Source organism: Gambusia affinis, linkage group LG19 (assembly GCF_019740435.1).
Source record: "Gambusia affinis linkage group LG19, SWU_Gaff_1.0, whole genome shotgun sequence".
NCBI classification, from domain to species: domain Eukaryota; kingdom Metazoa; phylum Chordata; class Actinopteri; order Cyprinodontiformes; family Poeciliidae; genus Gambusia; species Gambusia affinis.
Genome location: NC_057886.1, coordinates 1,752,219 through 1,780,013, shown reverse-complemented (window position 1 = coordinate 1,780,013; position 27,795 = coordinate 1,752,219). Strand labels below are relative to the sequence as shown.

The 27,795-nt window shown below is 38.2% G+C and overlaps 1 protein-coding gene across 1 annotated transcript in view; it reads left to right on the top strand.

The window, feature by feature from the left end:
- LOC122821313 (carbonic anhydrase-related protein 10-like) overlaps window positions 1-27,795 on the top strand; it is an 88,106-nt gene that overhangs the window by 41,846 nt on the left and 18,465 nt on the right. The window contains exon 3 of the mRNA XM_044099103.1: window positions 2,568-2,710. Coding sequence (XP_043955038.1) covers window positions 2,568-2,710 — 143 coding nt within the window. The remainder of the gene's footprint in view (window positions 1-2,567; window positions 2,711-27,795) is intronic.

Genomic DNA, 27,795 nt, shown 5'->3' with positions numbered 1-27,795 from the left:
TGGAATGTTTTTGTGGGTTTGTTTAGTTTCTGCAACTGCAACGACTGGCCTCTCTTTGTTGTTTGGTGTGTATCCTGACAGGCAGGGTAGTCTTTAGCCCTGAACACACACACGCACACACACCCACACACACACACACAGCTGGGGAGATATGATGGTGTGTTGACATACGGCTGTGTGTTGAGCAGGGTTCAGGGCTGCCACATCTGTCACTCCACTCTGCAAAACAATCCAGACCGAGAGGGATGAGAGGCTGCATGGAGAAGGGTGGAGTGGAGGGGGGGGCTGAGTGCTGCTGCTGGGTCCTTTTAGCTTCCAATTGTACATGATCATGTATGAGTATTAAAACATATGCAGAAAAATAACTATGTGACTTTTGCAGGCCATGAGTTTACATCAAAACTCTGGCCAGTCTCAGGTCAGGAGGCTCAGCTTGTCTTTCTTTATAAAAATGACAGCTGCTTCACACTCTGAGCCGTCATTAAGCCTCCCTCTGACAAACATCATGACAGTTTATCTAGTGATCAGCTTGAAGTGTGTGTGGGCGTGTGTGTGTGTGTTGTGGTTGTGCGAATCTGGATTTCAGTGGCTTCGGTGAAGTCATGCCCGTCATGTCGGTTTGAACTCTGCATGTGATCATCCTCTTCTCTTGTTGGGCAAAACGCGTGGAGCTCACATCTGGCTGCATTTAGCTAAGCTGTAATTCAAACGTGCCCATCCAAGGTTTTATGATGCAAGTTGGTGTGCACACTGCATCAGAGGATCACTTGGTGGCAGAAAGCAGTCACGGTCTATGAAACTGATACTCTCTAAATCCTCTGTGTACCACTGGCACAGTGGTTTTCACACTGGGCTAGAAGAATCACTGGTATGTTAGAGCTCAGAGAACAGACTTTAAAAGTACTTTTGGTTTATAAATCACTGAACAGTTTAGCATCACGACACATCAAAGATCTGCTGTTGTTGTATCAACCTTTCACCGGCCCTGCTGGTGGTCAGGAGGCCTGATGGGCTCATTACATGGCATCCTCAGACTGGCTGTACAGATACAGTCCATTTAACCAAATTCTCTAAATTCCCCTTAAGTGTGTGTGCGTGTGTGTGCGTGTGTGTAGTTGTTAGTCCTGACTGGTGACCTGTCCAGGATGTACCCCACCTCTCGCCCAATCATTGTGGGAGATAAGCCCCGCCCCCCTCACGGCCCTGCAGCGATCAGCAGCTATGATCGTCGGGTGCTTCAGTTTTGATCATTTTATTTTTTACTTACTTGGATCCTCTCAAATTGTTTATTCCTTTGTGTTTTCAGTTTCTTTGTTTATGCTCACCTTTTATTTGAGTGTATGTGAAATTGGATTGGTGCTTTCCTTCCTTTGTTTAACTCCGTTTGTGTTCATTTGTTTCCCTTCCTCCAGTCCCTTCAGCCTACCAGGAACAGGTGTTACTTCTCACCTGGTTGCCTCACCTGTTCCCCATGTCTTTATTCATTGTTTTTCTCTGGCTCCGTCTCATTACATTTACTTGTTAGTTGCTCTGTGGTTATTATTTTTGCGCTGCCTGTTCTCCCAGCGATCTTCCCTGTCAGTCTCCTTTTGTTTATCTTCATTAAAGTCACTCTGTTCCACTGAAAGCCTCTGCGCTTGGGTCCTCAACAAATCACATCCTGACAGAAGCAGGTTCAAACAATGGATAGATGTTGTTACAGTTCAGTAAGACAGCTCTTGTGTCAAAGTTCAGATATGTCTCTACTGGTTGGGTCTGGCCTCTTGTCTCTGGTCTCAGTCTGGTTTTGCTGCCCAGCAGGTCAACGATGAGCACGCCTCATTTTCCAGCTGATCTTCTGCTTCTACAGTTACATTATTTCAGATGTAAACTATGTGGATCAACAGCCAGACTAGATTGACTCAATCCTTCCACTCTTCAGCACCAACAAGTTAAACAATAAGAAGGGTAAGGAATGGCTGACTATCAAAAATGCAAGATCATATCTTTTGCAAACTGCTGACTGAGCCCATCATTAGCAGACATGTCCAGTTGCAAATTTAGCATTTTCCAGTTTTGTTCATAAAACGGTTTTAAAATTTTTTTCTAAATTCTGTTTTTGTCATCTAGTCTTCATTTGTGCTGTCTCTTGAAACCTTCCTCCTTCCTGCCTTACTAAGCGAATGTTTTGGTCTGCTCTGTTGCATCTTCACACACTAGGTGCAAAAATGGTTACAACTCCCACTCAGTTCTTTCTATATTAATGCAAACCTACATGGATTCCAGCACAGCCTTGGCACCCGGCACATCTGATCTCATCCAAACTCAATGTGCTGCAGCTACAGACACTCAGATGGGAAAGTCACTTAAGTAAAAATAATTTAATCCCATGGATGAGCAGCTAGCAATAGTTTGTCTCTAATTATTATTATTATTATTATCATCATTATTGGATTTAAGTAAATTAAGATCTCAGCCTCCTGTTTTCTCCAATCACATCATAATTGAGCTTCCCTGTTCTCTTTCTGTTGGATTTAGCTGAAATGAAAACCCAGCTCTGTTTCTGTCTCCCTCTCATTCTTCACTAGTTCCGTCCTTCTGGGGTCTGGTCAACTCGGCCTGGAACTTGTGTGCCATCGGGAAGAGACAGTCCCCCATTGACATCGAAACCACTCACATGATCTTTGACCCTCACCTGACCCCTCTGAGGCTGAACACAGGAGGACGGAAGGTAAGGATGAAAGAACTGATGAACTGATGAAATGCGAGGAGGGTTTGTTCTCAACCAGCTGCTGCACCATAATTTACCACGGCAGCTCAAAACAGAGCAGATCACTAGCTGTGTTTCCTTTACTAACACGAACAAAACTTATTTTGCTAATGTAAAAAAACCAAAAAAAAACAATTTAGCAATTCTGGTGTTTCCATTAAATAGAAAACACTCATCCCAGCGCCTAAGCGTTCGATCAAAGTGTCTCTTTGAAACTGATGTTTTCATTAAGCAAATTTATTTTGAAAATGTCAAATTGTGCAATTATTTGGTCAATGGCAGCACAGCTGCTGTCTTCCTTAAAAATGATGTCTGACCAAAGTTTCAGCTGTGTCCTCACCTGGAGTCTGTTTGACTGCACCATAATCCAGAGGCATTTAGTCTTTTTCAGAGGAAACCATTGTAACCATATGACACAAATTCCTCTCTGATGAAGACCAGGCTCTCTATTTTCTTGTTGAAAATGACATTTTGACTCTACTTTTGGTAGTTTTCTTTTTTCTGTCCTGTCCATTAGAAATGGGAGTACTTCCTCTTGATGATGACTATTGGGAAAAATTTTTTTTTGGAGAATGTTCACAGCCATGTCCTTCATAGAATCTGTTCTGATTTCCAGTACGAATCAGGCTGAAGGGACATGGAACGTTTTCTCTCTAGGTGAGAGAGCCAGTGAGGTGTATCAGGGATAACTTCCAAATGAGGTTTAGACTGTGGTACCCAGCCTCTCATTCTCTGGAGTGGACCATATATATATATATATATATATATATATATATATATATATATATATATATATATATATATATATATATATAGTTCAGCTTCAGCTTCAACTTTGATTTATTTTGTTTAGATCCATGATATATATATATATATATATATATATATATATATATATATATATATATATATATTTTATATATAGACAGTAAATTGTGAAAATAAATTAGATGTTGACAGGCCCAGTTGGATAAATGGGCAAATGTATTTACTTAGACATTTAAAGAATTTCGTACAATTAAAATAAGCAAACATATCCAGGCGGAGATTTTAAATTTAGGACATGAAGGGTTAAATAAAATAGCCGATACAGAACTGGTGTTGGCGATACTAGCCGTGTATCGGATCGATGCTAAAAGAATCAGTACCTCCACACAACACTTCAGATTAGCCAGACGTCTTAGAGTATGCTGATGTTGTTTTAGAAGAAATGCCATCTAGGAATTCTGTTGTGCTTCAGGAAGATTTTAATTAATAATGAAGTCACCCTGAAGAGTACATTTAGGAGGAACAACCCCTCTTCTAGCTGGAGGAAGGGAGGCTGTTCCCCTGACAACCAGCCTCAGATAAATGAATGGGTGAACAGATTTTATTGTCTCATTATCAGCAGTAGCTATCAAGGGCGTAAATCCCATCTTATTATTGGGATCATAAACAGGAAAATTTCTTAAGACCAATTTTGGGGTAGTCGGTAAAGTTACAGTGAAATGAACACTGTAAAAAAATGAACTTAGGGGGTTATTAAATCAAAAAAAGAATATCATGTACTTTTAACTAAATAATTTCATGTTTCAAACAAAAACGTGATACAATCATGTTGGATAAACAAGAAATTCAATAACTTCACGTTTATGAAATTTCATCATGTTGAGATAACATGATTCATTATAGTCAGACTGATATAGTGCTGAAGCCGAGTGAGATCACAGGATGTCACGCGAGTTCATGCGAGACAATCGTTTTTGTCTCAACTTGAATAAGATATTCAAGTTGAGATAACGTGATTCAATTTAGTCAGATTCATTTCCCTCCGAAGAGGGTCTAGTGAGATCAGGGGATCATGAGAGATTATGAGACGTAACTGTTTTGCGCCTGGAAAGACTTCAGAGTGGTTGTGGTTACACATTAAACTATAGATATTTGTTTTTCTCTGCAGGGCACTATTGGCATTTAAGAACTGCTCTGTAACAGTTCTCACATTTCTTTCAGCATTTAAGAACTGTAAAAAAAGTCATTTTTTGAAAAACACTTTTTTTGAAAAACATCTTTGAATTAACGTAATTAAATCCATCCATTTTCTGTTCACCCTTGTCCCTAACGGGGTCAGGAGAGTTGCTGGTGCCTCTCCAGCTACGTTCCGGGCGAGAGGCGGGGTCACCCGGACAGGTCGCCAGTCTGTCGCAGACGTAATTAAATCATGGAAAGGATTTCCACATGATTAAATAGCTTTTTTTCAGCATGAAGCATGTTTGTTGAGCTAACTTAATTTTCATGAGTAGGAACAACTTAATAAGTAGTGTGAAGGTATCACTGTGACATCAGTTGGTTTCTCCAGTGTGTTGTGGTGGCGCAGGGGTTTAGCACACTGCATGTTTGGAGGCCTTAGTCCTCGACACAGACGTTGCTGGTTTGACTCCCGGTGACCTTTGCCGCTTGTCCTCACCCTGTCTGCCTACTATCTCAAAAAATATGAGCCACTAGACTCGCAAAAACTCTTCGGAGAAAAAAAAAAAAAAGGAAAAAAAAAAAGTTGGTTTCAACTAAATAGCCATTAATCTTAGTCAAGTAAATTATTTGCTCCAAAGCATTACAAATTAGTTGGGCTTGCTCTTTTAAATGACATTGGGTCCAACTATAGTGAATGAGTTGGATCAACCTTAATAAATTATATTGAGCCAACTCATTTTATTTAAATTAGAATAACCATAAATATATTAAGTTCAGCCAACATGTTTTGATTTAGAATCAACCATAGAATAACTATAATAACATAATTTGATCCAACACAATTGCTTTACATTGTAATAACCTTAATAAATTAAATTGACCTAACACATTTGCTTTAAATAGGACTAAAAGAATTACATGGTGCTGAAATAAAGCAAAATAATCAGGTGGAAAACATTTTCATGATTTTTTTATGTTCATCCAAAGAGGTATTTTTTTCAGTGTAACATAAAATGTTGCTTTAAAAGTTTTTGAACCACATTCAAGCTGCACGACCAAAAATGACTAGCAATGCACATCAAATGTGTTTTTCTCAGTAAGCAAACTATTGAGAAGTAAAACTAAAATTCAAATGTTGCTTCAGTCTGACTGATCTAATCTCTGCTACAAAATATTACGGTTTTAAATAAAAAAGCTTTAATGAGTAACTGCCCCTAATAAAATTCGTCATTAATATTGATTTATTGAAATGGCTTCCAATACAGGTTATGGGCTATTTAAATTATAACTTGTTCAGTTGCTTTATTTTTAAGCCTTTTTTTAGTTTTGTCATGTCCTGGATGACGGAGATCAAACAAGTAGATAGAAATGAATATCTGGGGAGTATCAGAACGTAAACGTAACATTTAAAGCACCAGGGTTTATATGGAAAAATATTAAATTTTTTTTTTATTTTCTTCCTCCAAAATTGACAAAATGCAACATTAGTGACTGTAAAACAAAACTAAACATCTTTAGATCTCAGAAACATAATAATTTCACAGATTGACATTTCTCTGTCATTTACTCCAATCTAATCAAAATTGTGTGGATCCTTTGAGCGTAAATTTAATTTAAAAAAATGTCCTTTTATTTGCGTCAGAATGAAAAATTAGGATGTGGGAACGAATCTACATCCAACTTAAATAACAAGGTATTTCTCAGAATTTGATTCATCTCAAATTTTGCTGCCTTTTTTGTAGTGAGATGCAAACAATCAGAAATAGATTGAGTATTACTAAAGATATTACTACAGAACCATTTTAGATTATTTGGTCTGAGTTGAGGAGTTGCTCCACAAAATTGCAATTTCACGAAGCAATAGATCTTACTGATAATGGAACGATAAAAACTGCACTTGTGTGTAAATGAAATAAATTGCAGTAGTTAGGAACAACAGGATAACAACTTATCCTTTCTAAAACTATCAACTGCTGCTCAAGCAAATTTTAAAATGGCAAATAAAATTAAAAAAATCTGAACAATCCTACAAACCTTTTACTGATAGCTATGTGACAATGCATTAATAATTGAGGGTGTTATTGTACAAACGTTGTCAGTTTGATATACATCCATACAGAACAAACCCAGCTCTGCTTTAAACTTGAACTCATGCAGAATGTTAGCATGAAACATTGAGCTATTTTTTTCCAAGTAGCTCAACTTGAAAAAAATGACTCCAAAACAAATCAGAGAGGAACACTAAAGTTTCTCATGCAGCTCCAATGATGAAGACAGATGAGCCAAACCAGAACTTTTATTTTTCCGTCGGTACTTACAGCAGCTCGCTCTGCACTGAGCTGATGTCCTCACCTCACCTGACACAACTTCAAAACAAATAATAAACATCACAGAGGTGGAGAAAAATCAGCTGCGTCCAAATGGCCACCTGGAGTCGTTTTAAATTTAGTCCGCTTCTGAAACAAAATAAAATCAAAAATAAATTCAGGAATTGGAAAAAGTATATATATGTTTTAATTGTCATTATTTCTCTCAATTTAAGCATTCCAAAAACGTAGGGAAGCATAGTAAGAATAAGACTTTCATTTTCTTCAAATTTGGCTGTACGAAAGCTGTTTTGTCCACAGTAATGAGTAAATTATTGACCACTTCTGACCGGCTCCTCATCTATCAGGTCTTTGTTTCTAACAACGCATCGTGTTGTGATGAGGGCTCTAAAGTGTCACAGGCCTGAACTCCACAGTGTTCTCAGAGAGCAGCGTGAGCCACTAATCATGGCTCCTGTGGCGGCAGTTGTTCACACACCACATCATAAAATCACAAGAGCGACAGCAGAAGGTCGAGCCTCTCTAATCCAAACCAGCGGAGAATGTAGGTCAGCCAGGCTAATGAAATATCTGCTTTATTGAGACACAGTACCAGAGCTCATCTACGTGGAGTTCTATGCAAATCCAGGGAGCTGTTCTCTGTTTGGTCTAATTTACAATAAAAACGCATTAAATTTTATGTGCCTCGTGTTGTTTGAATATGGCCGTAACTTTATACATGTGCATACAGAAAATTGCTTCCATGACAGCAGAAATATTTCATTACAAACTTGAGGTACAATACGTGTTAAAATACTTGTTGTAAAATTAAAATGAAACAAATAAAGTCGTTTCTCCAGCTGAACAGAAACAAAACCAGGAAGATAGAGAACATCACCCAGTTCTACAGTCCTTCACTGAGATAACAGACTTTAAGATACTGTTAGTTTATAAATCACTGAACTGTTTAGCACCACAACACATTAAAGATCTACTGGTGTTGTATCAACCTTCCAGACCTCTCTGATCTTCTGGTTCTGGTTCTGCTCTGCATCCAGAACCAGACTCAAACATGGAGAAGCAGCATTCAGCTTCTATGCACCACAAATCTGGAACAAACTTCCAGAAAACTGTAAAACAGCTGAAACACTGAGTTCTTTGAATCTAGGCTAAAGTCTCATCAGTTTAGAGCTGCTTTTGAACCATATTGGCAAAAATATTTGATGTGTATTTAGGATTTTGATGATGGCACTCATCAAAAATTAATATTTGTTTTGAGTTTTCTCAGATATTGACTGTACAGTGTCTTTTTTTAGGACTTGGCATGTTTGTGTTTTTATGATGCAAAGCACTTTGTTTGCCTTGATGCTGAAATGTGCCATAAAATAAATGCGTTTGACTGAAAATTGTCAGTCGTCAGGAGAAAAGAACTGCAGAAAGATACATTATGAGTCTAAATGTAGATTTGGGATCTACCAACACATGAACAGGGTTCTTCAAAGTGTCAGGTTTTCTTCCCCTGGGGGGTATGAGAGTTCTTCTGAGACAAGTTTTCTTCCAGAATTGTTCTGGATTAGCTCCATCCAGATCCAGCTTCTCTGTTCATCATAATTATTCTACAGATGATAAATGTTTATGGCCACATTTACTGACATGATTGTTCCACATTTCTACTTTCATGTAGTTTTTAACCATGTGTATGTATTCTCCTATCTGAGCACATTTAGCTGATGGAATTGTATTACATTTAAAACAGTTTATCTCCACAGAACCTTTACCCTCTCCTATATCAACCTCCACTCTAAACGGGAACATTCTTAAAACTATCACTCACCAAACTCATCCCGTTTAGCTCATTGTCTCTGTTAATCATTGTGACTGTTTTTGTTCTGTTTTTTTTTATTATTATTATAAAATGCTGCTCTTATTTGCAAGAGCAAACAGAATCATTTTGTCTGCCCTCTTGCTTACAGACAGCAGTTCCTCTGTTCAGAAGTTAAGCAGGCAGATTTTTTTCAAACGTCCACAAAAAATATGATCTGCATTAAATCTGCAGCAAAGATCTGGCCCTCACCTTGTCTCCATGTAAGCCTCATGAATGATTGCGCTACTGATTTGCTGCTTTTTGCTCTTCCATCTTCAGAAAGGTTGTATAAGGTGAAAAACATTTGATACACTCAGGTTGCTAGAATGATTCATCCATCAGCTTCTCCCCAGAAAGTTTTTTTTTTCTTTGTTGCATGGGAAGATGAATTCCACTGAACATGCATTAAGAACTCAGGACTAAATAACACTTAAAAATAAATACACTGCGTCTGATTCCTTCTGCTTTTGAACTTCCATTTTCTCCAAAGTAAACCTTAGAAGTGCCTTCCATCATAAGCTGCATTCATACTCCATTAGAGTATCTGATCATGCCCTTCACTCTCAATAGCTGCGTTTCCATTACAAATTTGAGCAAAACTTTGTTCATATTCTACTAATGTTGATAAATCACAATTTCAAATTTGTCAGTGTTTTCATTAAATAAGAAACGTAATTAAAATCACACATAAATAAGTTTGGTCACGAGATCAGTATTAAAAAAAACATGCCACGCCGTCATCCTCCTCCTACTTCCTGTCTTCTTTTTCTGTCGTTTCTGCCAGTAGTAACATCCGGTTGTTGATCACATGACTCATGCCAGGTGAATCTGCAAATCTGCACAACGCTAATTGTGATGCAGCAGAAAAACCGTCTTATCCTAACGCAAAAACGTTTTATCAGAAACCATGTTTCTTTTTCCTTTTTTTTTTATTGACGTGTTTCCATTAAGCAAATTTATTTTCATTATTCCAATTTGCACAATTATATGGTGAATGGAAACGCAGCCTACTATCACTGCTGATGTTCCAGGAACTTCTTTGTGGCATACATAAACAAACCTTTCCCTGATTGACACTTCACCCCAGCTTTTCCTTTTGTCTTCATGCTAGTTGTTCTCTAACAATCTACTGGGGCCAGAAGCAGAACTGTTGCATTTATGCTGAGACTAATATGCACATGTGAACTCTGCTTATAAATTAGGAACACAGATAAATAAATAATAAGGATGACAGTGGATTTTGGGCTGTCGGAAAGGAAATAAACGCTGCACTTTTCGGATTTTGGGACACATTTATTTAAAAACCCTCCAGAAAACGTAGAGCTGATCTGCCTCCAAAACCCTAATATGACACTTATTAGGTTTGTGGTTGCAAAAACCTTAGCAAAAAAGAATTGCACCAAAATGCAAGTTTATGATTGTAAAACCAACAAAATGTGTGTGGGGGGTGGGGGGGATTCCAGCACTCTCAGCACTTCTGCAAGGTACCGTATAATTACTGTACATCTTCCAAGCTGTGAAATCATCTTAAACAAATAACTTCCTTATTTAGCCCTCATTAGTAGGAATTTTTGTTCCGTTGTATTTGAATTTTAGAGGAGAACCACAGTGCAGGGAGACAGCTTGACAGACTGAATGCCTGGGCCAAGATTTGCCAGCCGACTGGCAGTATTCAAACAGTAAACAGCAGGAGAGAGACAATGAGCTCACATGTTCTTCCTCTGCTGCTCCGGCTTCCTGTCTGCAAAGATCAGTTTATACTGTGCTGCTTAGGAAGAGGAGATGCAACACCGGCTCTGCATTTCTAATCTGAATATCTTCAGCCAGTCTAGTTGTTCTTCCATCAAACATTAAGTTCTTTATTCTGGCCAGGCAGAGTTGAGACTTTGATTTGATTCCACCATGTTCTTTATTGGCTCCCAGACATCTGGCGGTTGAAACATTAATAACTCGTACTACATTAATCATTGACTCGCAATTGGAGTTGTTTTGTTCGAGGATACCTGCAGTGCTTTTTGAGAACCACGGTAAAATACAGGCCCACGGTCTCAGCTTTACTTTGACAGTTTAACTTTGTTTCTTGAAGAAACAGCATTAAATTCTGTTCATTAAATTCTCAGGATGTTACATTTCCTGGACGACTGAGAATCTAAACCAGTATAGAATATTAACACTATGTTCCTATTTTAAATGATTGTAACAGATGAAAAATACTCATGAGGAATCTGTTTACCCTTTACATCCACAAATATCACAAAATAAGACTCTCTTGATGGTAGCAGAATACAATAAAGCTTTGAATAAAAATGCAACCATTTTTTTTTAGCCCCAGTTTTAATATTCTTGAGAAAACGGTTGTAATTTGAATGTGTCCAGATGTAGTTTGGTAGCGACGTGTCCCTCTCTGTCAGGTTATCCGTGCTTGTTGGATGTAGCACATGATGGATCATAAAGGTCAACATGCTGTGAGTAGCTGCAGGTGAAAATCAGAAAATCAGTCTTGCCATCTGTTACATCCCCAAGGCAGCCTAGGGGTAATGGTGGAAAAGCAGACACCACTGCATGTAAACCTGGAACCTACATTAGATTGACAGGGACTATGTGACATGAAGCCACCTCAGCAGGTAGAAGCAGTGCTGGTATTAGCTGACTGTGTTACTCAGCTTTTTGTTTTCACAGCCCCTCCTTTCAGTTTTACTTTAAAATACAACAAGCATTCTCAGCCGCTTCCTATCATATTTGTAGTCCTGATGGAAAGAGCTAAGACTCCTTCTCTAGACTCCATGAATCAGTAAAAAGTGACCAATTAAAACAAAAGGACACAGGTCTCACTAGTGATCAGCTGATCGATTACAGGAGAGTAGAGAGCCTTCCGTTGAGTCAGATGGCTGATGGCTGCTTCCTTAAAAACAACTTGAGTTTCTGATCTGTGTGTCAGCTCTCTGCTGACACACAGCAGCTCTCTCTCTCTCTCTCTCTGGGCAGTGAGGACTGTCAGCCTTGGCATCAGCAGCTGCTATGTCGGCCCTGGGAGGTTGTTGGTTCAGTGATACGGTCTTGATGTCTCATTCTGGATTCAGAACAGAATTATAAACAGAGAAACAAATAATGATCATTATTTTCATCCTGTGAGAAGTGGAGGGGGGGGTGTGTGCAGTGGATACCTCAGGCCTCCAGTAGACTGAAACAAAGGCTGAACTGTCTACAAGAAGAAGGAACAGAGTAAAGTGCTCCCCTTGAAGCTCAGACCCTTCAGTGTTTGCAGCTCGATGCTGCATATCATCTGTTAATCTGCTGTGAAGAGTTCAATCTCTTCTGCTGTGATCTGTTGGGCAGCAGATGTTTTTTAAACAGAAAATCTGGTTCTGCTCTGGGGACTGCTGTGGAACCAATGCAGAACGATGGATGAAGAATGCATCATTAAATGCAGAACATACCATGGATAACTCTGACTACAATGCAAACTGTCTTTGCGGATTTGAAGCTTGGTCGACACAGACCACTGCAGAAGATGCTTCCTTCCATCACCGTCTCTGACTCTTGATGGTTTTATTGAGTGAAACTGGGGCCTTTCGCCCAACAACTGTTGGAGATGGAAACTGTGCTTTTGCATTGTTTAGGCGTAACACTATTCCAAACAGAGCAGGCCTGAGAGCAAGACAGGACTGAGGCTGTAAATAATTCAAACTATTCAGACTTTACAATTAATATTTTAATTACTGACAGTCCAGTGAAGTGAGCTTGTCTGCTTTATGGATATTTTTATTTCCCATCTTCTCACTAACCGGTATAAAATAGTCTTAAATTTGTTAAATGTTAGTTTATCTCAAAAGTTAAGGGCTAGCTAAACTAAGGTAGCTACAATAAATTAATTAATCGATTAATATTGTTATGTAGCGTGCTTGGACTTAAGAGATTGTTTAAAACAGCAAAAACGAGCTTCTTTACACCCGTTTCAAGATACTAAATAAGATCCATCACTGATCAATAGATTAAGAATCATGTGTCCAATAACAAAGACCGAACATTTTGGCTGTTATTTTCCAGATAATCAGGTGATGCCCAAATTTTGATCTAAATTATTAGCTTTGTTAACAATTCCCTCCAGCAAGTATTTGCAGTTATTCACAGCTAAACCAGACTATATCGTTCAACAGCAGTGTATAAATATCTTGCTTTAAAAGGAGTTTTTTGTGCGTGCGTGTGAGTGTGTGTATGTGTGTGTGTGTATAAAAATGATCAACCAGCACTGATGGAACACATACATTATTATAGCGACATTAAGAACAGAAGCAGTTTGAGGCAAATTTGCGACAATAGTCCACAAAGGTTTAATGCTGAATGAGTTATGAAAGTAGGGGAAACTGCCACTACCCGTCGCCCGGAGCAACAGTCGGTAGCCAATGAGACTGAATGCAGACTGGAGGAGAGTCATTATTGCTGACCAAGGAGTTACACTGTCCTTTTCAGCCACTTCCACTTTTACCTTGGCATGAAGAGATGTAACATTTAGTTTACCTCTTAGGTGTTTTTTTGTTGTTGTTGTTGTTTTACCTCCTTTGAATTCTGCAGAGCAGAAAAAATACAGTAGTGAAGTAAAACCGTTCAATTCTCTGTTGCTACTTTTATGTCAAGAATACATCAGAGTTTGAAGAGGCTTTGTCTCGCCAACCTGGAAAAAGCCCCAGCTGAAATGCATCATCAAAAGCCTGAAGCTGCTTCGACATTTATGTGTTTTTGATAAGAGGCGCGGTTCTGCAACATTTGCCGTTATACAGCAGGAGCACGGAATAGTTTCAGCAACTCGAGCGGGTTTCATTTGCTCAACTTTTAGGTTTGTACAGGAGAATAAACAAGTTTCTCTGATTGTTTTGGTTCTGGCTTTATGTATAAAACTCTTTCCTACAGTTAAAGTTCAGAACTGCTCAGAATCCTGCAGCTGTACAGACTCTGTGAACCTTGAGATGTCTTAGTAAAAAAAGAAAAGAATCATTTCTGGAATTTTTGCATTTAACTCTTTTTACTATTAACAACATTGTGGAGAAGAAAAAGATCTTTTGTGCCAGAACATCTTGTACGTAGCGCACATCTGTGTGAGTCTCTGGGGGTCAAAGGGCACCCACAACCTAAATCTTATTGGTCAGTTTACTTTTGTTTATTTACCGGCTTGGCGCTTTTTCTGCAAGATAAAAATGAATGGCAGGAGTTTGAAGCTCTCGTAGTTCTAGGTGGTTTGGAGCTGTTTACCGTGTCGGTTCTGGAATTAGTTCATTTCTTTGGAAAGCAATAAAATAAAAAACCAATTCATTGTTTATTGAAACAGTACTTGAGTCAATTAAATTTAATTGATTTCAATGTTAATTAAACTTAGATACAACTTGAAAGTGCATTTAACTTGGATCTGTAACATTAATGTGATCTTTAAATTAAAATTCATTTGAATTATTCCTAACAAAGCCAGGCCTTGCTGCATTTTACAATGAAGTTAAGTTTTATATCCCAACTATCAAAGACAAAAAATAGTTATTAAAACAATTGAAATTAAAGCTTTTTCTTCATCTTGAATATATTTATCAGTATTTGCTTTTTCTTGAGGCAGAACAAATGAGGCATAACTCTGTCGTTACATAGTGTGTCTGTGAATAAAGTTTTAAAAAAAACATCCCCCCTTTCCCTCCACACCCAACAGACTTCTTGTGGTTTTGATGTCACACAGTGATGTCACTCATCCTGTCTGTGACATCACAGGCGACTGTCTTTGTATATTCTCAGATTCCACAGAAAAATTCATTTGCAGTTACAGATTTTGACCAGAGAGCAAACATGGAAGCACAGAATTTATTGTTGGCGAAAATGAAGACTTTGAAAAAGAGCTGCGTAAAACTTCAAGAACAGAAGGAGAAGCTGCAGAAAACAGTCAATAAACTGAGGACTAAAATTGAACGTTTGAATTGTTCCACCGACAACAACACCAGAAACCTCCAAGCAGAGAACGAGCTTCTTGGAAACACGAATGAGTTTTACAAATCTCAAATCAGGACCATGATTTTACAGCTGGATGAAGCAAAACTGACGATTTATGATCTTGAACATGACCTTGAAACAATTTCCAGAAAAAATGTACAGTTAAAAGAATCAGAGGGTGCAATGCGAAAAAAATTTGAGGAAAAATTGAAAGAAAAATGCAAACAGCTAAACTGGATTCAAACATCCAATGATGATTTAAACCAGGAGATCGTGGCTATGAAGTTGAAGATTGACCGATGGAAATCCAGGGTGGCACAAAACCCTGAAGAGGTTCCCAAAACAACAGAGACAGCAGAGACAAAACAAAATGAAGAAAAAAACACAGGAGAGACTCAAACACCATCCATTTTACAAAGAGTTGGCCGAACATTTGTGCAAATGTACAAGTCGGGAACTTTGCGATATTGGGTGCCACCCTGGATCTTTTAGTTTCTGAGGGTTGAGAGAGAGAGAGAGAAAGAGAGAGAGAGAGAGACACATCTTTGGCATCTGCTGGTGTCAGCCAGCAGTGACCCGTCAGAACCAGGTACTGTAAAAAGCTCAGGCGGCCACTGGAGCTCAGAAGAAAACAAGCAGCCATAAATTATTGGGCAAATATTAAAGGACTTAAGGAAAGTTACCCTCCAAACGCCATGTTACAACCTTGTCAAGAAAAAGTTCAAAAAAATCAAATGAATAGTTCTGGATGGATCATTAACACTGAAATAAATGAGGTAGGAATAACTAATTATTTAGTCAGTCCTGTAGTGAGTATTTCTGATGCTCCACCTTGGTTAAGTGGAAAATCTGATGTTGATTTAAGTTTATTGGAAAGAGGAAGACAAATAGAAAAGAAAGAGGTGGAAAGGTATATAAGGAAAGAATATGCAGAGTATATACAAGTATATATAGATGCTTCTAAAATGTCAAATGATAAAATAGGAATAGCATTTATAATTCTGGACTTAAATATTCTGAAAAATCAAAGAGTAACAGACAGGTTGACAGTATACACAGGTGAATTAATGGCTGTATTAGTGGCTCTAGAATGGAGTGAAGAAATTAGAAAAAATAATATATTGATCTGTTCAGATTCAAGTAGTGCATTAATAAGAATTTTAGAGCAAAATTCAGAAACAAGACAAGATATCATATTGGATATTAATCAATCCATTTTTAGAATTAAAAACTATGGATCCCGGGTTAAATTAGTTTGGATTCCTGCCCATATTGGAAGAGTAGGAAATGAGTTGGTGGATAAATTTGCTAAAAATGCAGCAAAAAAGGAAAATTTTGAGCTTAATATCAAAATAAGCAAAAATGAGGTCAAAAGTAAAAGTAAAACTTATATTAAAAAGAAATGGCAGGAGCAATGGGATGGAGAAATCAATGCAAGATTTTATTGTAGCATGAAAAAAAAAAAAAAAAGTTGGTGAATGAAGGAAAAGGTAAAAGGAAGAAAAGAGAAGAGGACGTTTTATCCAGGTTAAGGTTTGGACATCCAGGGTTAAATAGTACTCTGAAAATAATGAACAAACATAGAACAGGTTTGTGGAGATACTGTGGAGAGTCAGAAACAATACAGCATATTTTTCCAGAATGTAATAAATAGAATCAGGAAAGAGAGGTGATCATCAGAGAGTTAAGTAGAAACAAAAATAAATTAGATATTAGAAATTTGCTGCAAAAATGGTCTGAGGATGTAGAGTTCAGCAGCATTTTAAGTTTTCTGAGGAGAATTATGGGAAGATTCCAGTGGTTTTACATCTGGTTCATACTCCAGTATTAATGCACCTGTAAGTGGTTTGTCAACCGCCATAAAACAAAAAGAAGATTTTTTTTGGATTTTTAGCTAAACTTTTATTGTACAATAGTTTAACAAAAAACGTTATATAAGATATATATATATATATGTACACATATATTTATATACATATGTGTATATGTATATATATGTATAATATATATATATATATGTATATATATACATATACGTTATATAATCCTATATATATATATATATATATATACATATACGTTATATAATCCTATATATATATATATCATGACTTAAAAGAAGTTTTACTTCACAATGTAACATCTTGAAATCCCTTTCAAGCCTCATTCTCTTTAACAACTTTTTCTGATTCTCCACCTTCAGGTCGTCATGACAACTTAAGAATAGTAAAGGTTTATGAAGAGAAATAGTTGCTACAGGAGATTCAAGGATTTATCAAAGATGCATTAATAATAATAATAATCAAGGCAGCAGTCCAGATGTGTTTATGATGAAGGGATAACATCATAACATAATGTAATTATGTAATTATAACATAATATAATTATAACATAATGTAATTATGACATAATGTAATTATAACATAATGTAATTATAACTTAATGTAATTATAACATAATGTAATTATAACTTAATGTAATTATAACATAATGTAATTATAACATAATGTAATTATAACATAATGTAATTAAAACATAATGTAATTATAACATAATGTAATTATAACATAATGTAATTATAACTTAATGTAATTATAACATAATGTAATTATAACATAATGTAATTAAAACATAATGTAATAATAACATAATGTAATTATAACATAATGTAATTATAACTTAATGTAATTATAACATAATGTAATTATAACATAATGTAATTATAACTTAATGTAATTATAACATAATGTAATTATAACATAATGTAATTATGTAATTATAACATAATGTAATTATAACATAATGTAATTATAACATAATGTAATTATAACTTAATGTAATTATAACTTAATGTAATTATAACATAATTTAACGCTCCTGAAAGTCAATTCTCTCTCATTGTAAAAGGCCTGAATGTTTCATCATCCACCTGTTATTGTTCTGATCAAACAACAATGAACGTTTTCTGTTGTTTGAGGACTTTGTCATGTCTTGCTGGATTTTTGATTTAATTTTTTTTCTGTAAGTAATATCACATCACATCTGTTGCCAAACGGTTGTCATGGTTTCAGACAGCATGGACCTGCAGGGTGGGTTCTTGTGCATGTGATCCCATTGCAACGTGTTTAAATAAGGTGAGAAAGTCGACTCCCACTTGTGCTTTTCAGAGAGTCTCCTCACCATGGACAAACTTCAGGTGAGGAACTGCTGCTGTTTCAGAACTGATCTGAGGCAGACATTGAATTTTTATTTTTTTTTAGTGTAGGATTAGTGTTGCTGTATAATTTCTGTCATCTGGCTTGTCGTGTTTAGACTGGTCATCCAGAGCAGGTTTTAGTCTAAACCATTCGTGGCTCCATGTTGTGCCGTGAATGAATGTTTGGGTTTGACGGCTGAAGCTGTGGACACTTCTGGTTTGTTCTTAGGGGTTTCTAGACCTCACACGATGTCTTTGTGCGTTTAAGACATCTAGGATGTAGACAATCGAAGCTCGTTTCCAAAGTTCAGCTTTTTCTGTCCAACATGTCTGCACTGGCGCCGCTGACTGAGAGATAAAACTTAGAAGAACTGTGAAGCTGATTTACAGACGATCCTAATCATCAAAACCACACTGAGTTTTTTTATTTTTAGTTGATTCTTGCATCAAACTGAATGACAAACTGGATTTAAATGTTTTAATTTTATGTAATTTTCTTCCACCGTGAGTGTGTTTGACTGACTGGTTGTGTGTGTCTGCGTGTGTGTGCGTGTGTGTGTGTGTCTGTGGCATTATTTGCCTTTATTCAACTGCAGCTGGACAGGAAGAAGGGCAGAGAGAGTGAGAGGAAAAACATGCAGTAATGATCAGGACCAGGAGTCAAACTGCGTTGACGACTTCAGCCTCTGCATGGTGCTGCTGCTCTAACACTGAGCCCTGTGGTGCTCTTTTTATGATTATGTTTGAGTCCAAGCCAATTACCAGAACCCTTGAATTCTGTTATGCATCCAGGGTTTTCTGTATAACTTCAAAACGTTTTGTGGTCACACTCTTGTGTTTGTTCCATTGGAAGTAAGAACATGTGAAGGATGAAGCTACCTAAGAATCACACAGTAAAGTTTGCTGGTGAGGTTCTGCTCTTTGCTCAAATCAGGAACTTGAATTTTAACAGCATTTGATATCAGGCATGTAAAATTCTCCTGGGTTCCTGCACTGACTTGTGTGAGTGTTTTGCATACTTGACTGTTTCCACTGTCCTCTGGATAACTTTACCATGAAGATGTGTGACTGCAGGCTGCTTTACTGCTCCATGGATCAGAGTTTTTGGTGTTTTGAGTCGGCCTGGCTGGAGTTATCAGGGGAATGTGTGGGATTGTCTCAGAGCTCCTGGCTGAACTGAACCAAATTTTCCAGGCTTTCTGGGTATTTATAGATTTCTTGTGTGGGTTGGTTTCAGCCCAGTAAGCAATTTTTTTTCCCCTCGTACGTCAATTCTGTTTTTTAAAAAAAAATTACAACTGCATCTCATTAGCCATCCAGATTGGAGCACAACACTGACTTATTGTGGTTTGCAGGTTCATTTATATTCACACCTGACTTTCATGTTCCAACAAAAACTCAGCAGTACAACATTTTGGCACTTTTCCAACAAAAACAAATTATGTAGATGATAATGGGTAATCTTTCCAAACATCTTTCTGTTCTAGTACCAAGTACCAAGGTTTTCCTGCTGTGATGTCACTTTTTATTTATGGTAAAGATGAGAGTTTTCAACATCCAGCTAAGAATGTGTGGAACTTCATCTGAAAAAAAGATTCTCTCTGCAGGTGTTATTTTATATTTCCAAAATTGCCAGAAAGTAATGGCCAACAGCAGCTGGGGTGACAGCGCAGCTTTCATATAACTGGATATTGTAAAACTCACATGCGTACTTACTAGATGTTTTACTGCATGGGCATTTCAGGGTCAAAGTGGAGACCGAATGCTGACCACTACGAGACAGCAATGAGCTAGCAGCCTAAAACTGAATCAAATGTTTTTTTTACTTTCTCTGCCCCTGCAGAGCCGCCCAGGCCTGGTGAGATCGATTCTCAGGAAAAACTTTTCATCCTCCAACTCACATAAAAAACTGTCACTTGGTCTCTCCCTCCCATTTTTATCTAAAACTGATTAAAGGGCCGACTTCACGTCACGGCCAGAGTGACAGTCATGTTCTCCCTGCTGAGCAGAGAGAACATGTCTGGTGTGAATGGACACTGGACAGTCGTTCAATGCATCCTGACTTGGTTGCACTTCTGCAGCACAGGAGATGATCTTCCATAAAGATCATCTCACTTCTTGGCTTCTCCCATCACTGCTATGCTAATGATACCCAGCTTTCTCTTCCATACCCACCTGACGACCAGATAGTCTCAGTACAAATCTTGGACTGCATCCCTGACACATTGTCATGGATGAATGCCCATCACCTCTAAGCCCTTGATGCAGGCTAAGGTCATCTCCTACAACCCAGTCTGTGCTGCAGATGTTCCACAACAGAGCAGCACATCTTCAGTTTTTATGCTCCACTAATCTGGAACAAACTTCCAGAAAACTGTAGAAACGATAAAGCACTGAGTTCCTTCAAATGACGGCCGAAAACTCATTTGTTTCAAGATAGCTTCAATTAATAACTATAATATCATAAATAGTAGACTGTTTTCCACTGCAGTATAATGTTTTTCACTCATTTAGTGTTTTTTTATATAATATAAAGCACTTTATTTTGAATTGTCCAGTTGCTCAAATGTGCCTTACAAACAGACTTGAATTGCTCTCATAAAGGCAACCCTAACCCTAACCCTGTCATCAGTCATTCCTGTCATCTAGAGATTGTTGGCTAATAGTACACATTCAACACTGAGGAAAATCCAGATTCTTTTCATATTATTCTGTGACACAAAGGTTTTTTCTCTTTGTGAAGCAGTACAGGGAAGGTAAAGAGTTCAAAATATGGACAATAATGGTCCTAATAAAATATAGAGTGGATTTGGCTTCAGTTTATTAATCAAATCAATCAATCAAATTTTATTTGTAGCACATTTCAGCAGCATGGCATTTCTAACATCATATCAGACACAAAAACACAATGCAACATAGAATCAACAATCAAAACATGACATTAAGTCAAGTTCCATCAATGAATTTGTAATTGATTATGTTTCAAATACAATCTTAAACAGGTGGGATTTTAGTCGAGATTTAAAGGAAGTCAGTGTTTCAGCTGTTTTACAGTTTTCTGGAAGTTTATTCCAGATTTGTGGTGCATAGAAGCTGAATGCTTCTTCTCCTCCTTATTATTCTTAAGCAGTGCCACTTCCTCAGTACAAACAGAATGTAACCTGAAAACTACTCAAAGCTTTCAGAAAGCAGGCTTAGCAAATTCTGAATAGAAGGCAGATACTCTGAGTAAACGTACCTGGCTCTGTGTGGATTTAAGAAGACTCAAAATGCACATTTTTCACCAGTAGAACTAGAAATGCTAATGATGGTATTGCTGATGTAAAACAGAGCGAGGTAGCGTAACGGAAATCAAATCAATGAGTGAGTGTGATTTCAGAAAGAACTGAAGTTTAATGCTTGATTTTCACTTCTCTCATTTCCAAAAAACGAAAACAAATGTTGGGTGATTTTTATTTGAGCCAAATATTAATAACTGCTGCATTATCACATCATGTAATAAGGAACATTTGGTGAAATTAGGTGACTTAAATATCCAAGTCATGATGTCTAAAAAGCTCAGCTTAAACTTAAAATGTTAGTAAAACTAAATTTGTGCTATTCACGATTGATTCTAACGTAAAAGAACATCTACTAATGATTGAACTCTAGATTTCGCCATGACCTCATTGTGTTTATGTGAGTGGCAGATTCCCATCCGCCTCAAAGGCCTCAACGTTTAACAGCCGCTCTAACCTTCCTGACAGCATCCTGCTGCCGTTAAAATGGAGTGCAGCACAAAGAATTTGCCCTATTTGAGCAGAGCAGTGTGCAGGGTGTAGGTTTACTGAGATAAATTATTGATGTGGCAAAAAACAGGAATGCTTGAAAATATTAATGATAAGAAATCTAGCTGCCGTTTGATCAGCGTCCTGATGAAGATGTCAGCAGAGGCTTGGCGTTCCAACACTGACAGTCTCTTCTAGAAAAGAAGCGACTCAGGACTCCTGCTGCCTGGTTTTCTGAATCCGGATAAGCACATGTGCATTCCCATCCACCTCCTCTGAATGTTCACTCATCCCGCTTTCTGAATCCAGGCCAGGCGTTCTCCACAGAGACGCACCTGGCACAGCCTGGCGGGGGATTGCTTTCGTTTCTACTGTCAGTGTTTACTCATTAACCTGAGAGACATTATGCAGGTAAGATGTTCATAATTGTTTTAATTTAGTTTCTGACATTTCCTCAATGCTACAAAGTGATTGGAGTTCCTCCTCAGAGCAAAAGCTTTATAAATATTCATCCAAAATGTTCACATGATGTTTTCCCCCAATTGCCCAAAAATCTAGTTTATCAACCAATACAGGATTTTATGTTTGATGTTTTTTTTTTCTTTTAATTGCCCTTTTAACAGATCTTGTAAAACGTTAAACTATAATAAGCTTATGCATTTATTAAACACTTATTAATAGACACTTTTTTTGGTCTACACTTTGTGTAGTTGTGTAATTGAACTGTTTCTGTTTACTTTTTTCTTATTTCTTTTTTTGAACATTGTGTGTGTTTTTGATTTGTGTACTCAAAGGTAAAAATCACTTAAATAAACAGTAATAATTTTTTTTAAAAATGAATACATTTTTATTTTATTTATTCAAAGCAAATGCCTCACTGACAATGCAACCTTACCACAGCAAATGTGAGCTGTTTACATCTGAATCAAATGAAAAGTTCAACTGATCTGAAATGATCAAGAGGAAATGAGCAGCCACTTCTTCCAGGAAGCTCCACACGCCGCGCAAGAGTTAAAAGCTCTATCTGAATATTTTATTTCATGATTAATGCTAGTGTGCATCTGCTGAGTGAGAGCACATCGCACGGCCATCTGTCCTGGCCTGCCTGCACATGCCGGGGAAGAGCTGAGGAGAAAAGGAGGAGGGAGATGGAAATCTCCACAGCGAAGATGATATTGAGGATAAAGAGCAAACATGCTGATGTGTGTCTATAACTTACTGTGAAGGACACCTCACCCAGGAGACAAACAGAAAACTGGACACCCTGAGCTTGATGTTATTACAGTCTGCATGGTATCAGGTTATCTGGCCATGTGTCTCCCTGAGTCCTTAACTTCATGCATGATAGTAAATACTTCTGTCAGCCAGCTGACCATTTGGCCAATCAGAGGGAATTATACAACTCCCGGCTTCTGTCATCCTAAGGAAGCTTTGGGATTGAAAGAGCTATCAATCTGTCAATCCTTTCCGTGTCCGGGCCGGGTGAGGTTTCCCGTGTTGAGTCAAATTAAGCCGCAGGCTCCACTCCTGGTGGTGCCCTTCCGTCAATTCCTTTAAGTTTCAGCTTTGCAACCTGTAGTTGCAAAGCTACAAGTATACTCTGTAGTTACAGCCTGAAGTATACTTCAGGCTGTAACTACAGAGACAGAAGAGAAATCATGCACTTCTTAACTCAACTCAAAGGCAGCCAGGTGAAGATTTGACAGGAAGTACAGTCAGTACCTGTTCACACCCCTTCAGCTTTTTAACCTTTAACTACATTACAATTTAATGCATTTCCACTGACCATTAAATTGCGCAAACTGAAATTCTGAAAACAAATTTGCTTAATGGAAACGCAGCAATTTTGTGCTGCGTTTCCATTAACTGAGACTGAGGCGGTTGTTTTAGATGTATTGAAATCAACGTATTTTATTCACAATGTGACTCCTGTGATCAACAACAAAGCGTACATTTGTATGTCATGCCATTCAAATCCTTTGCTTTTACAGATCTCTAAATATTCCTTGGCAGTAGCTTGGGGAGGATTAGGTCTTAAAGGCACAGTGTTGTGTAAAATCAATGTTTTTGAGCTTTGATGTTATAGTTGGACTGTATGTCTGCTGAGCTCATTATATGATCTACTTCTCTACTCTGGTAAAGATGTTTTTGTGGTGTGATAACTTCCTGAAGGCGGAGTTTCAAAAAGAGAAAGTTTCTTAAAGAGACAGAGGCCAGATTTCAGAATGATAAATTATGAAAGGAGGAAATGTCTTTTATGTGATATTTAATAGAGCGTTTTTATAACAACTGAAGGTAACAGTTACTTGTTTGTGCTAGAAAATGACCCTGAAAAACATGTAACACTGTCCTTTAACATCAGGCCTTTAACACCTCGACTGTTTTCTGCAGCCTGTGTGTTGCAGAGCTGCTGCAGTGATGACCAAACTTCAGACAGAGGATCATTTGTCTCCAGAATGCTGCACCTCTACATCCTGCGCCACATTAGCGTTCAGATGTTCGTGCTGATGGGTTGCCATTGTTCTGTGGGTTATGGCCAAACACCTATGCTTGTAAAAAGAACATTGTTCCATAAATCTAGTGCTTTATTTCATTATAACTTTGCAAATATTTGTCCTTCAGCCATTCTAACCGACTATATTTGCTGAGTGTTTTAATAAATGGCCCCTCATAAACATTTCACATACTGAGATGTGTAGCGTCTGAAACGGAGCTCTTGGGTCTGTTGATTATCATCGTTTTGCCTGAACGCATTGGCAATATCCCTAAATATTTTTCCTCCTGTGTCTAATCTTTCTCCCCGGGGATGGATTGATTCCAATTTATCTGGAAAAAGGCCTTGCAGACTTTACAGACTGATGGGCAGCAGCAGCAGCTTTGTGTACTTTGCCTTTTAAATTCTATGGAGCAATGAGGTTGTATTTGGTTCTCTATAGGCAAGCTTTTAATTCTGGCTCCTTTTTGTTTTTATGAATAATTACAGCATGGAATGTGTGTCTTTATTTGTGTGTGTGTGTGTGGGGAGGAGGTGTGTGTGTGCATGCGTGTGTGTGTGTGTGTGTACCATGTATTTGATGCATTGTGGGGACTATTTTTCTGACACATACTACGTTGTGGAGACCCACTGCTCCTTGTGGGGACTGAAGCCTGGTTCCCACCAGGGGAAACGCTGCTTTTGGGTCAGGTTCAGGATTAAGGTGTGAATTGAGTTTTGATTAGGGTTAGAGTCAGAGCTGGGCTGAAGAAATGAATGGAAGACGAATGGAAGTCAATGCAAAGTCCATGTGAAGATAAAAAGGCATAGTGTGTGTGTGTGTGTGTGTTTGTGTGGGTGGGTGTGGGTGTATTCATACACGTGATTTAGTACAATGAACAGCAGGGAGCAGGCATTGCAAGCAGTGTTGTTTAATAATATTTGGTGAAAGTAATAAAATATATCTGTTCAGTGCTTTGAACTGGGAGGAATGATTAATATTTTATCCCCAAAACTGAGTGTAAGAAAAATTTGAGACGCTGCAATAAAAACATTCGCTGTTCACCCTCCAGATGTTCCAGAGCTCGTTTAGAGTTCTGCTTTTACAGCCATCTGAATTTTTTTTGGTCCCTTTTTATGGATTTAGAGTTTTATAGATTGCAGCATCAAGACTCCAAATACCAGCATTCACCCAGACAAAATAACAGATCTTCTCTTCTATTATCACTCCATACCAATACTTTAGCACACATCACTTTTATTTATTTTTTATTTGTAGAAAAGGTTGTGAATCATGTACAATTTTCTGTTGATGCCACAATTGCATATGGCTTTGTGTTGGTCTTTCACATGAAATTCCAATGAAATATATTTATGTTTGTGGTTGGGTGTGAATAGTTTATGAGTGTGTGTATGTATATATATATATAAAAAAAAAATTCCCTTCTCACCCACCGCGGGTGGTGATTCTTCTTCCTCTTAGCTCGGGTCCTCTACCAGAGGCCTGGGAGCTTGAGGGTTCTGCGCAGTATCTTGGCTGTGCCTAGGACTGCACATTTCTGGACTGAGATGTCTGATGTTGTTCCTGGGATCTGTTGTAGCCACTGTTCCAGTTTGGGGGTGACTGCCCCGAGGGTCCCGATGACCACAGGCACCACTGTGGTCTTCACCTTCCAGGCCCTCTCCAGTTCCTCCCTTAGGCCCTGGTATTTCTCTAGTTTTTCATGCTCCTTTTTCCTGATGTTGCAGTCACTTGGTATTGCCACATCCACCACAACGGCTTTCCTCTGTTGTTTATCCACCACGACTATGTCTGGTTGGTTCGCCTCACCATTTTGTCTGTCTGGATCTGGAAGTCCCACAGGATCTTAGCTCGGTCATTCTCCACTACCTTCGGGGTGTTTCCCACTTTGATCTTGGGGTTCCAGTCCATATTCTGCACAGATGTTTCTGTACACTATGCCTGCCACTTGGTTGTGTCGTTCCATGTATTCTTTCCCTGCCAGTACCTTGCACCCTGCTGTTATGTGTTGGACTGTCTCAGGGGCCTCCTTGCACAACCTACACCTTGGGTCTTGTCTGGTGTGGTAGATCTGGGCCTCAATTGCTCTGGTGTTTAGGGCCTGTTCCTGGGCGGCCATGATGAGGGCCTCTGTGCTGTCCTTCAGTCCAGCTTTTTCCAGCCATTGGTAGGACTTTCTGATGTCAGCCACTTGGTTATTTGCCGGTGGTACATCCCATGCAGGGCTTGTCCTCCCATGATGGTTCCTCCGCACCTCAGGTTCTGTTCCCCATTGTTTGAGACATTCACTGAGCACATTGTCTGTTGAGTCTTTGTCCCTGATGTCTCTCTGGATCTTGGATCTATATATATATATATATATATATATATATATATATATTTATATATATATATATATATATATATATATATATATATGTATATGTGTGTGTGTGGGGGGGGGGGGGGTGTATGTAATGTTTTTGTAGATTTATATTGTCATATTTCTATTTCATGTTTAGCTTGTATTCTGGGGGTTTTTTCTACACTGTACTGTCTTTTTATTCTGTTTTTCACTTCTGTAACTTTTATTCTGACCCTGTCCACTTTTGGTCTCTACAGCCTGAATTTCCCACTTGGACTAATAGTCTTATCTTTATACCCTCATGCTTGGATTTCTATAACTCCCTTTTACTAGGAGTTGCCCTGCGTGCTCTGTCACGCCTACAGCTTGTGCAAAACGCTGCAGCCCAATTTCCAACTGGCAAAAGAAAATATGAGCATATTACTCCTGTGCAGGCTTCTTTGCTCTTGCTTCCAATTTAATTTAGAATGGATATTAAAATTCACTTCCTGCTTTTTAAATCTCTAAATGCTTTGGCTCCTGTATATTTGCTTCAGTCCCATATTCTCCCTTGTTCACTCCAGACATGAGTCTCTGCACTGGTAGCCACACCCCTATTAAGCTCCTCTAGGAACGATATTTCACTACTTACCATCTAGACGTTCTTTAATAGCCTATAAATAATAATATGACCCTGTGCTTCGCTAAATGCCAACTTGAAACCATGATGCCCTGGAATGATCTCCAACTTAATCTACATCTGACTCAGTACTCGGGCGCCATGCGCAGAGGAACGCTGCCGAACCTCTCAGAAGCTGACAAATGACTGTCCTCATAAAGACCGTGAGTGTTCTGCAGCACGCTGACATTTGCTAATACATTGGACATGTGTTTGTGCACGGTTGTGAGTCTTTGTGAAAGTGACAGTTCATTAGTCACATCCTATTGTGCAGCCTGAGTCCTGTGCGTGCACACACACACACACACACACACACACACACACACACACACACAGATTTATGCAAAGCAATAAGCACACACTAAAACAGTCCCATTGTAATTGATCAATGACGGCCATATGAAACTGTCTTCCATTAACTCATCTCAGGGTAACTTACTCACCATTAGATTTCATTTATTTTTTATGGAACATTAAGTAATATTAATATGCAAGCCTGTTAAAT